Source organism: Cetorhinus maximus, chromosome 10, assembly GCF_964194155.1.
Source record: "Cetorhinus maximus chromosome 10, sCetMax3.hap1.1, whole genome shotgun sequence".
In the NCBI taxonomy this organism is placed as follows: domain Eukaryota; kingdom Metazoa; phylum Chordata; class Chondrichthyes; order Lamniformes; family Cetorhinidae; genus Cetorhinus; species Cetorhinus maximus.
In genome coordinates this window covers 93,310,750-93,323,553 of record NC_135888.1, presented here as the reverse complement: position 1 = coordinate 93,323,553, position 12,804 = coordinate 93,310,750, and the positions used below count along the sequence as shown (strand labels likewise).

The window sequence follows — 12,804 nt, the reverse complement described above, 5'->3', positions numbered from 1 at the left end:
TCTCCCACTCATGACAGCTGCAGTCATATCATCATGAAGCAATTGCAGGATTGTGAAAAAGTTTACTGGACATGCAAACCATTTGAGCATAATCCACAGAGCCTTGCAAATTATTTAATTAAATGCTTTTGTCAGGTCAATGAATGCAATGAGGAGTTCTTGATGACATTTTTCTTGAGTTTGTCTGGCAACAAAACCATGTTGGAGGTTCCTCTGGAAGGTCTAAAGCTGCAAGGATTTCCTCAGCAACAGGAAGTAGCCGATTCAGGAGAATGCATGTCAGGATAGATATACATGATCTACAGTTTGTGGATGATTGCAGTGTTGTTGCCCACCCTGCACCAGGTTTGCAAGCCATTCCCGATCTCTTAAGTTCTGCATACAGGAGACTTGACCTGTTCTTGAATGTTGCCTAAACAAAACTCATATATCAACCCATACCTGGTTAGCCAAATATCCCACCTCCCATACATGTTGAGCACTTCCCACACCTTGGCAGCTCGCACCTCTCTCAAAAGGCCACCAGCAACAAGGAGATCCATCACTAGATCAGCTATGCCAGCTCAGCCTTCCACAAACTACAGCAATAAGTGCTTGACAACAGAAGACCTCTTCAAGTCAACAAAAATCCTCGTTTGCAGAGCAGATTTTGGCACCACACTCCTGTACTGCAGAGATCTGGATTGTGTATCAGCAAAGCAAAAGAGTGTGAGGGAAATTCCAATATCTCCGCCTGCACCCTCCAATTTCAATGGAAGGACCATCAAACTAACATTAATGTCCTTCTTGAAGCCAGCTCCACAAGCGATCAGGCAAAACTCATGCAATGTCAATTTCAATGGAGTAGATACTATGTCCAGATTTCTGAAAACTGTCTCCCCCACCAGACCCTGTTTTCTCAAATGGCCAAGGTTCCAGGGGAGGACAAATAAAACACTTCAAAGACACTCTGAAGCTCTCCTTCAAGTGGGGCAGCATTGACATTAATGATTGGGAGGAGCTTACTGCCAATCATTCAGAATGGCAACAAGTTGTCCATCAAGCTGCATCATGTTTTGAGTCACAACGTCTTAATGAGGCGGCAGAGAGGCAGCAGAGAAGAAAAGGAAAGGAACAAATCCTGCACTCTGGATTCCACTACCTCGTGGGGCATCTTGCCCTTTGTGTCCAAAGATATGTGGGTCGAGAGTAATCCTGCTCAGTCACATGAAGACCCATGCCACAAACTCACAACCTTCAGTAGAAGTCATCCTCAGACTGAGGGTCAGCCACCACTGACAGAACAATCAATTTAATTTGTAAATGTGTGTTTGTGTGCATGTATACATTAGGGAACATAATAATCGTGAATCTGAACATAGTTATAACAAGGACAGAACATTCGCAAAATTGTCCCTGGATCTTGCTGGAAGGTCAGAAACACTTGAAGAGACTGTACTGAGTGCAGGCGTGTCAAGTCTCAGGTTGAAACGCAGCATGTGTATAATGAACAGTAAAGGGTCAAGCATGAAATTTTAAGGGATTCCACAGATGACCATGTAGTCACAGAATAAGAAGCCATTGCAGGAAATGTGCTGGATATGTTGCTACAAATTAGGATGCAATAGGTGAAGGTAGAACATCACTGACCTCTAGTGGCCCCCAATTCCTAACACATTGATCTGCAATTTCTCATACAAAATCAGCTCAGCCTTTCTCTCCACCATACATTTGAAACTTTTACCAATGCTACAAATCAACTCACAACATGTGCTCACCTGAGTCTGGACAACTGTGTGAACTTCTATTCCTCCACTGTAAGGGAGTTCCACTGCTGTCACCACAGAAGTTAGCTAAGTGTGAGACGTGGGAAGAAATGAGTGGCAGTGCAAGAAGGGAGCAGATGGCAATGAAATAGGATGGGGGATTGATGCCCGTGAAATGGAGTAAGCATATTAACAAAAAGAAGAATGGATAGCAGTGAGAGACAAGAAAATTAATGGCAGTGAAAGAGAGAAACAGGCAACAGTATTACAGGGCATGGATTGGTGTTATAGCTCGTTAAATTAACAGGTGGGCTATTGAGTTGAGTGGTCAGGTGATGCCCGAGGATGCTTTTCCTTTGATTTTTCTGTAAAAGGAAGTTCAATGGATAACAATGAAAAAAGAGAGAAGCTGGGACTGGTGCTTTTTGTGGGAAGAAGGAGAAGCTAAGAAGTTGAGGGAGGGGGAGATCTGGACTGGGGCTGTGGCATAGAATGTCACCTCAATGATTCCCCACAAAGGTTTTGTGAAAGGAAAAACTTGTTTGACTAATTTATTGGAGTTCTTTGAGGAAGTAGCAAACAACATGGATAAAGGAGAACCTGTAGAAGTGGCATACTTGGATTTCCAAAAGGCATTCGATAAGGTGATACATCAAAGGTTACATACAAGTATACGAATTAGGAGCAGGAGCAGGCCACTTGCACCCCCCCTCCCCGAGCCTGCTCTGCCATTCAATAAGATCATGGCTGGTCTGAACCTTAACCCTACATTCCTGCCTACCCCTGATGACCTTTCACCCCGTTATTAATCAAGAATCTATCTAGTTCTGCCTTAAAAATATTCAAAGACTCTGCTTCCACCGCCTTTTGAAGAAGAGAATTCCGAAGACTCACAGCCCTCTGAGAGAAAAAATTTCTCCTCATCACTGTCTTAAATGAGTGACCCTTTATTTTTAAACAGTGACCTCTAGTTCTAGATTCTCCCACGAGGAAACATCCTCTCCACATCTACCCTGTCAAGACCACTCAGGATCTTAAAGATTTCAATTGAGTCACCTCTTACTCTTCTAAATTCCAATGGATACAAGCCTAACCTGTCCAGCCTTTCCTCATAAGACAACACGCCAATTCCTGATATTAGTCTAGTAACCCTTCTCTGAACTGCTTCTAAGATGATGTTTCCCTTTATTGGGGGTACTACAGCTAGAGGACACAGTTTAAAAATAAAGGGTCTCCATTTAAGACAGAGAAAGGAGATTTTTTTCTCTGAGAGGGTCATGTGGAATTCATTTCCCCAGAGAGTGGTGAAGACTGGGTCATTGAATATTTTTAAGGCTGAGTTAGATAGATTCTTGATTAACAAGGGAGTCAAAGGGCATGGGGATAGACAGAAAGTAGAGTTGAGGCCACAATCAGATCAGCCATGATCTTATCAAATGGTGAAGCAGGCTCAAGGGGCCAAATAGCCTACTCCTGCTCTTAATTCTTGTGTTCTTGTGTGTTGCCTTTTTAAAAATTCATTTACAGGATGTGGGCTTCGCTGGCTAGGCCAGCATTTATTGCCCATCCTTAATAGCCCTTGAGAAGGTGATGGTGAGCTGCTTTCTTGAACTGCTGCAATCCCTATGATGTAGATACACCCACAGTGTTGTTAGGGAGGAAGTTCCAGGGTTTTGACCCAGTGACAGTGAAGGAACGGTGATATATCTCCAAGTCAGGATGGTGTGTGGCTTGGAGGGGAACTTGTGTTGTATTCAACAATGCTGATTCTTGACAGTTCTGGTAATACGGATCCTTGTTCAAGTTCTGTCTCCAGTCATTTTTTTGTCAGTGTTTGCAATTATTAGTTACATTGCACCTGTTTTTACCTGATTTTCTTTGCAGTTGACAATAGCACTGCTGCTCAGCCAACGTTCATCTCTATGGCATCCACTCTACAGAGCACATATTCTATAACACCAACCAGCAAAGCTGAAGTAACAGGTAAAGATCATCACTGGATTAACTCTATATTAGCTAACACAAACACACATTTATATTCAAGATGACAATAACTGATCCTGCTCATTTATTACCTTAATTTTATTTAAACATTTCTTAATTGATAATTAGGAATTAAACTGATGCAATTTAATGAAAACTTCAGCAAAAATAATTACAAAAATATAGAAGCAAGTAGAAACATTATTTCATATTTATGAGACTATTTCATGTCTTGGGTATAATTATATGCCTAGGAATGGATGCAAACATTCATCCTTATTGAAATATCTAAAACTAGAATGAATTGGCATACTTAATTTGTCCAATATAAATCACCAACTAACCTTAGGTTTGTTATACCGATTCCCTTTTAGCCACACACAGTAAGTTTAATTGAAAACTCATTATGTGAATGTACCACAAACATGTATGTTTAAAAAAACATCTACCACCATTCAGTAATCAAGAAAAATAAACACTCACAATAATCAATGGGCGAAGCCTACAACTAAAACAACTATCAATGGCCAAGGCCAAGGGCTAAGATTCACTATATGAGGAATACTCTACTCCCCAGCTCTAAGAGGAACCTGGCATTAATCCAGAGGTGACACCATGGCTGTGATGTTTATAGTAGGTGAGGAGCATACTGGGAACCTGAAAATGGCAGAAGAACCTGGTAAGGCAAGGGCTGCCAGTTCCTGTTAAACTTAAAGACAGGACCTAATTATAATTTTTTTCTTCTATTTCCAATATAGCTAGCAAATTAACAGCTTGAGGATGATCCTTGGCAATCAAGGAGGGGAAGATTGGTGATCAGGCTTAGAGTTGGGTCATGCGAGAGGCTTTTATGGGAGGGGAAAAGCCCAAGGTCAGAGCTTCGAGGTAGGAGGGAGGAACCATCATAGGAAGGGAAGGTTGATAAATAGATCTTGGGGCAGAGGGTGAAGGATGGGATTGGTCTTGATTGACTAAAGGGAGAGGCCATCATGATCAGCAAATGGAATGCTGAAGACTCCCTTGAGAAACCAAGAAGTACTCCTGCTCTTCCTGGCCCACAAAGTCATGTGGAACCAACTGCTCCCAGCTTATTTTTATTTCTGGCTTCCAAACACCTGGGAAATCCACACAGCATCTATGAAGTTTAGACTAGGCTGGCAATTGCACGGTGAGAGTCCAATTTAGATAAGTAAATGAAGTGCCCCACTTCTCCACAGTAGGACACTCGCATGACATGAAACCTGCTATTATAAAAAAGAGAATGGGCATATAAATGGCAAATTGGGTGCTATGTGTCCCATTTTTTTCATTTTTAATTCTCCTCCCCTTGACTTTGTGGGGATCTTAATATTGAGGCTCAAATGTCTGGCAAGCTTGTATCTACCTGACAAGCAGTGGAAGAGGATTTCATCTCAGTGTTCTGGATGGATCAGAGGCCTGGACTCCTGAAAGGAAATACTGTTTTGAAATTTGTACATAAAGTGGATCATGAAAATGTAAACCTGGTTTCTCTCCTGCCAGCCCAGGCCAACCATTTTTCTGTCAAATTTTCTCATCAGTCCTTTTTTCAAAAATGCAGGTCACAGGCATCTAAATGGTTCCTGTGAATCAGTAAAATTACATCCTGATGCTATTTGCATTGAGTCATAAAGGCAGTAACACACTGCAGCTCTGAGAATTTATGGCATATCTGTTGACCCAGGGTCGACAGGTTTCACTTGCTGTCAGATTTCCAGTGCCTGTGAGGTACCGGGTTGGTAGTGCAGCTGATTGAGCAGGATCCCACACAGTACAAAATCCCCTACTTTCTGTACTGATTCTTGCACACCATACTGCATAGGAGGTAAGAAACTAACTTAAGGAATCAGTAGGCGCAGATTTCTATGGAGAGAAGCTTAGACAGACTCCATTATGGAAAAATCTATCTGAAAGCACAATCTGTCATTGTCATTTGCAAGTGTGTATTTAATGTAGAATTAGTGAAACAGGTGTTTCATATTTATTTGTCACTGCAAAAGCTGCAAGTCTGTGAAAACGAACAATAAAAGTTAACAAGCATGAGAACTGAAGGCAATTGTATGTTTATAGTAACCGCCTAAAATTAGTTAAATACAGCTCAAATCAAAGTACCTTGGTTTGAAGGTTTTTATTTCAGCATGGTATTGGTTATATGTTAATGTTTTCTTTTGACAGATCCTGCATTTGAGTCAGAGCCAAGCACAGCTCCTACCACAAGTGGATCCAGTTCTTTGTCTGTACTGGCCTTTGGTAATTTTCTGCAGCTGAATACCCAGTTCATTTAGTCAATCTAGCTCCGTCTTTTATACCCCTGATCAATTGTCACAGGGGTCAAATGTATAAGTTAGGTAGAGTAAAAGCAACTGCATGGAGGTGCTCGAAATAAAATTGGCTACTGTGATGAGGTTGCCAATTCATTCCTAATTTTGATCTTACTCTTGATTTTTATGTTAGAGATTTAGGGGTATATCTTGCCAGGTTCCGCTCTTAATACAGAGAGCTGGATTATCGCTACCAAGATGGATAGCTCAAGTCGTGAAATTTCCTGACTTGCCAGACCCACCTTGGTAAAAAGTGACCTGGCATGCACAATTATTACTGCGGGGAAGGCTGGGGTGGAGTGGGATAGAATTGGGCTCGCCAACTCTGGAACCAGAGCATGGTGGTAACAAAGGGTGGGCAGGTGCTGTGGCGGGCTGGTTAGGACACCCGCCTTGGTTTTCTGGGACTTTTTCCCAGTTGTTTTACATGCTATTAAGCCCTGTACTCCTCACTTCTCCACCCACCCCCATGATTCTCAAACTTCCCATGCCAAATCAAGCCAAGACATGCCCTCACCCATCCCCTTGCCCCTCATAGCCCCTCTATCACCTCTATAGCCACTCACCCAATATCCACCATGAACAGGCCTCAGAAGTCATGTGGAAATGAAAAGAAAAATGTCCAACTATCTAATACAGTTGTCACTCATACACGTGTGATAGTGAAAAAAACTCCTATGCATGAAATCCATTCAAAGATGTTTTTTCCTCAAGTGGTTAATCTCTTACAAAAAAACAAACTCAAACTTTGAACTCAGAACCTCCTGCTAAATCATTGTAGAATTTGAAACTCAGCCAAGCATTCCTAATTACATAATAATAGCCCTTGGGGAAATGTCAACAAAGAGCTCTGTTGAAGTGGCATTACCAGACGCTAAAGTTTTTTTGTAATCTACAAAAGATGGCCTATCAATCAAAATGGTCCAGCAGAAGGTTTTTCTGAACTTTCAGTGATGGCTTTAGCCTTTTTTTATATTTAAAGAGAGGGACATTTAAAACCTTCAGATCATGACATTTAAACAGACCTTATCGACTCTTCAAGAGTGTTTATGTCTACTCCATCAATTCATTATTCTCACACTGCAAGTTAAGGCCCTTAGGACCACCTAAATCGAGTCTGAACTCAGCACTAACTTCAAATGACCCCGACAGCCTCCAGCTTTTGCAGCTTCCTGTTTTTAACTCTAGTATTACCGTTTCATCAAACTCACCACCCCATAGCAGAATCTACCAATTTAGCTCAGCAATGATGCTTGCTGAGCTAGAATAAATTAAGTTTATCCTGTGGCACTTGTGAAATTCTGAAATGTGACAACTTAGTATTGAAGGGAAACATTGTATTCAAATGTTGAGTTCTAAAGGGGCACAACAAAGATTTAGGAACCTGGCAGTTCAAATTTACATAATTTTAGCAAAAAATTGAATAAAATCTTTGGGCTGGGGAGAGCTAAAGATAAATGTTTGACCCAAAGAACATGGTAGTGTGTCATTAACTCGATCAATGTTTTCTACAGTGAGAATCTGGAGGAAATCCAAAGGTTTTAATTATATGTATATTTAGTAATTACATTGCTCACCTAGAGAAATATTATAAAGAGTTCAGCAAGCATGGCCATGCAGTTTGACAGTACATTAAGATAGCAGTGATTTAGGGGTATCAAGTTTTACAAAGATGTTGGCTTTTCTACAGGTAAAGGGTGAAATAGATGCTACTGTTGCTTTGCAAGTTGATATAGAAAATTCCTGCAATATCCTCAAAAGAAGGGGTTTCCTTTCCCCAATATGCAGATATGTGTGATAACATACAAAGGATTCTGCATATCAATACAATGTCATGATATTTTTAACTTGGAAATTCAGCCTGGCTCAAGCTTTTCAAAGAAAAAAAAAATCAGGTAAAAGGTTGGATTGTGTGTTACAAAAATTACCCACTGCTCTCATTGATAATAACTCCACTTGAGTACCCTAAACAGTAACATCGAGTACTCTGCATGACATGTGCTTCTACAAGACATGTGCTTCAACAGTAGTAACTGAGAGAACCATCATTATCTTAAAGGGGTGCTTTCACTGCCTGGAAAGGTTGAACGACTCTGCAGTACGCTGGTCTGTCATCCATAGTGTAACATGTTCTGCCTCTACCGTTTTGTGAATGTAGAAAGATATGGACTTTGAGGCAGAAGTACATGGAGAGATCATTATGCACTCAGATGACTCCTCTTTAATTACTGAAAATGGTATCAAAGTACAACTGATACAAAGCTACTTTGGTCACTATTACTTTTGCCCCCACCTTCAAATAAGGGATGAATCCTTCAGTCCAGTACCCATTTTAGAATATGACAACATGTCAACCCTTGTAATCACAATTGGACAGTGCAAAGTATTGGAACTACCATATTTTCTGTCCCTATTGAGCTTTGTCTAACTTACAACCAGGTAACAGGTATAGATTGGTGGAAGTCCTTCATTTAAAGCTGCCTTTAAACATGTAATATTTTTCTCTAATAACATTGCCATTTCTTCAATAATGTTTCTTCCTCTCTTCATAATTACCATTTTACTGATCCAGCATTCATTATTATATTGTTGATTTAACAATGCTTATTTTATTCTTTCTTATGTCTATTACATTAACCTCAACTTCACCATTTGATTACTTAGCTCTTTGCTGTCATATTCAAATTTATCTTTTTGAGATCTAGCATTTCCACCTTGGTAAGGGTAATGTTTAATTATTGTACTTGTGTTTTCAGCCGTGATCATCCTGATCCTAATCCTTGTGATAATTATGGTGATTCTCGTCGTTGTCATCAGTATGCGATTAAAATGTTGTGATTTTGGGGATGTATCACAAGGTAGCCAACCCATTTCTAATATTTTTCGTTAACCAAAATATGCACTCTGTCATAAATCATATATTTTATTTATCAGTAAGACTGTCTTTAAAACTAAGTTAGAATGACTCAACTTGCAATGAAAAATTCAGCATTACATTTCTAGTATGTAGATTTCAAGCCATCATTTGTTAAGTGATATTTTATCTATGATTTATTTCATTATTAGAAATTATCAGCTATTTCACTTACTATACTTTCTGGAAATTCGCATGAGCAGATATTGTAAAAGTATAAAAAATTTCTTTCAACAAGATGTTTTGCTCATATCTTGCTATTTATTCTTTGATAGTTTCAGCTCTTTTGTTTATTATCTTAATAGATACAAGGAAGGTAAGGAGTGCAGCACCATCAGAAAGGTGAGTTCAGGCTAATAATTTTCATATTTAACTATTCATTAAAGATTGAAATATTATACTCAACACAGATTTTGTTGATTTAAAAGAAAATCTATATATCTGCATTTTCCCTCAGCTCTCAGGTTAATGGAGAAAAGGAGGGCATCGCTCTGGTTTCTATGCGAACTCTAACTGAAGCTGGTGCGTAGTTACTGAATACAAAATTCAGAATGTATTGTTCCTATTGTAAATGGATTCTGCAGTAATTATATTTATTTTGTGCTTTAGGAGCACAAGAATCATCAGTGCAGGGGTCTCTTCAGAATGATTCAATTGAAGCTGGTGAGCCTGACAAACACTTGCAACAAATAAATAATGCGAAGGCATTTTTTTTGAAAGTGTAAATATTTTTTGTGGGTCATTCTAAGCTGAGCAACAATCTGTGAAGATAAAATTACTACCCCATTACTCCATTTCCTTCATCTTTTCTACATATGAAGCAAAAATCTTCTTCTTTGCAGTCACCATTTCATCATTTTCTTCTGAAATTGGAATAGTATGTTATTGCAACAATGATTTAATAAGAATCTACCTCACAAAATAGCCTGAGTGCACAAGTGTGCGAGAAGTCATTTCACCTTCAAAAGGTCTTCAATGTATGCATTTCCTTCATCCCTCCCATAACTCCTCCCCTTTTTTTACCAGGGGAGATGTTAAAACCAATGTATGTAAAATATGAGGGAAGCAAGTTATCACTTGGGGATATTTCCCCTTTTTGAGGTTAATAAACCATTTCTTACAGAGTTAAAAGAGCACAAATCAAAATGGCAGCCAAGTATGATTTTCCAGAAGGAAAGAAAAAAGTACACCATGGCTGACTAATTGTGACATGCCTGTAATAAAGGAGGAAGGGGGAAGAGGCAGAGGAAACAGACAAGGAGGAGGAGGGGAAAGGGGATGGGAGTAAGAATAAGAGAGGGAGAAGAAAAGAAGGGAGGAGGCAGAGGGTGGAGAGGAGGCACACAGAGGCAGATGAAAGATATGGGAATGGATGAAAGGAATGAAATAGGGAGCAGAGTCATCTCAGATTTGCACAAAGTGTGGTAGCAGGCAGACAAAACAATGTTTTAACCATTGGTGGTGATGGCGGGTTTTCACGCCAAATCATCTCAAACCCATTGCATTACTTATGCATTCCCAGGAAACACGCCATTTCCATGTAGGGTGGGCTGTCATTTGCCCGCAATGCCATCACCTCACCGCTTCATCACGCTAGCCACCACATTTAATGTACAGCTGCGCTCAGTGCTTCCAGCCCAGAATTGCAGCAAAGAAGACATGGCCCCAAAAGACAAGAAGACTGCAGTCCTTGGGTGCCTTTTGGATACCATGGAGGCCTGCTATGATGTCCTCTACCCCCTCTCTGGCTTGGTAGGTGATGGCAGTCGTGATCAGTGCCAATATTGCACAGAAGAGGTTGGCTATCTAATGCAGATAGAGGATGAATGATCTCAACCGTGCAGCCATCATTCTAAACTCACACAATCAAGCCCATCACACATTCACTGGCATCTCACTCACTACCAGCTCGAGGGATATCACCACCCATTCTCACACACACCCTCACATGTCCATCTGGCCTTATCGCCTCTGGAGACTGCCTCCTTAGCTCTCACCATCTTGAGGCCACTTGCACAGATCAACATGTGTCGCCACACACACCCTCCTTCCCCAGTACAGTTCTTGTCCTGCAGCCTCTTCCCTTGCCTGAGGCCACTTCTCCCCCTTCCTCAAGCAAGACCTAGCCCTGTAGCCATTGAAAAGCCACCCATATATGGCTGGTCTGGTAGATAGAGACCTACCTGTGAACCCCCCTAAAAGCGATGTGGTGCTGCCTGTGAAGCCTGCCGCTGATGACTGCGAGTGCTGACCGAAGCAAAGTAGGCAAACAAATCTTGAAGCCCCGAGTGAAGTCCAGCCTGCCAAGTGCATGCCTTATATATGCTGTTGTGAAACACATTGGTGTGTTTTCCTGTCAATGTGGGTGGACAATCCAGAAGGGTGGGATGAGTCTGGCAGGCTGGCCTTATAATGATATGCTGATGTATTACAATGAGGTTCCTGATGTCTGATGGTGGGGAACGTGCCCCATCATTGGCGGGCGGAGAGGATGATGGCAACTTGGTTTGATGTCGTCGTGAAATCGATTTTTGGCTTTCTTGCCATATTGTCCACTTGTGCCACTGACCACACCCAACGCCGGTGGGCACGGAAAATCCCGGTTAGGGGAGAAGCAAATGGGAGAGGAAGGCCTGGTGAGAGGAAGAGGGTAGAAGGGAGGGCAAGAGGAGGAAGAGGAGAGAAAAGTACAAGTCGAAAGAGGAAGTTAAAAGAGAGGGAAGGAGAGGGCAATGCAGGGAAGGAAGAGGGAAGGGGAGAGTGAGGAGAGGAAGGAAGGAGAGAGGGAGGAAAGTAAGAATGGGGCAGGAACTATGGAGAAGAGGCAAAGATGGGAAATGTAGGTGAGGAGGGAGGGAAGAAAAGCAGGAGGAGAGGCAAGTGAAAGAATGAAGAGAGGGAGAGGAAGGTGCACTTGGAGGTTGTCACTGTAATGTTAGGTACTGCCTAATTAGTCTCAATTAGTCAAATGTTACATTCTTGAGGCTCCTCCAAGTGCAGCACCTTTGAAATCCTGAGATCACTTACCATGTTAAATATATAATAGATCCTATCATTCAAATAATAGATACCATCATTTAAAAAGCATTTATTTTTCCCTAAGTGTAAGAGCCAGCACTGAAAATGTTTGGAGATCCAAGATGGTGCACGTCTTGAGTGATATTCTTCTGTTTCTCATTATTGATTTATCCATATTGACGGTGGCTATGTCATTACTCTGGACTATTTCCTGTTGCTGTCATTTATTAACCTTTTGTTAATTTATTTCAGCTGGTATAAAGAAGTGACCAGAGATTGATTTTGCAGATAGGTGGGCACGAAACTACAGAGGAACATGGAGAAACTCTGACGATACAACATGGCAAACTCAATTTTTCACCTTATCTATTAGTACATGGCAAATATTTTAAATAAAGCAACTTCTGAAAACCTCCTCATATGGCATCACGGACTAATGTGTGAACTATTTTCCAGTGTACTTTATCACTTTGGGTACTCGAGTATGCTATAGCACAGCAACATTTATACAACTTGTAACTTTATAAATTATATTTTTGTTAATTATCATTTTTGTCAATAGATGTCTAAATAATAATGGTGGAAAAATTGGATGGAACATTGAGAATTTTAAACATATGCTACATTTAAATGTGTTTGGATTACTATCCATGTTAAACAGGAATGTCCTCAGTTTAAAGGTTTGATTCGATCCAAGATGACTAGATTCAGATAGGGAAACAGGCCCTTAACTTCCTTCTAAGATTCTGCTCAGCTATCCTGGAAAACCTGAATACACATATACACCACTGCTGCTATTGAAAAG

General features: G+C 40.7%; 1 protein-coding gene across 1 annotated transcript in view; it reads left to right on the top strand.

The window, feature by feature from the left end:
• LOC144685839 (uncharacterized) overlaps positions 1-12,418 on the top strand; it is a 52,879-nt gene extending 40,461 nt beyond the window's left edge. Inside the window, exons 5-10 of the mRNA XM_078550783.1 lie at positions 3,630-3,728; positions 5,922-5,996; positions 8,824-8,925; positions 9,287-9,323; positions 9,439-9,503; positions 12,252-12,418. Of these exons, the coding sequence (XP_078406909.1) occupies positions 3,630-3,728; positions 5,922-5,996; positions 8,824-8,925; positions 9,287-9,323; positions 9,439-9,503; positions 12,252-12,268 (395 nt within the window). The 3' untranslated portion in view covers positions 12,269-12,418. The remainder of the gene's footprint in view (positions 1-3,629; positions 3,729-5,921; positions 5,997-8,823; positions 8,926-9,286; positions 9,324-9,438; positions 9,504-12,251) is intronic.
• Positions 12,419-12,804: the final 386 nt, after the last annotated feature.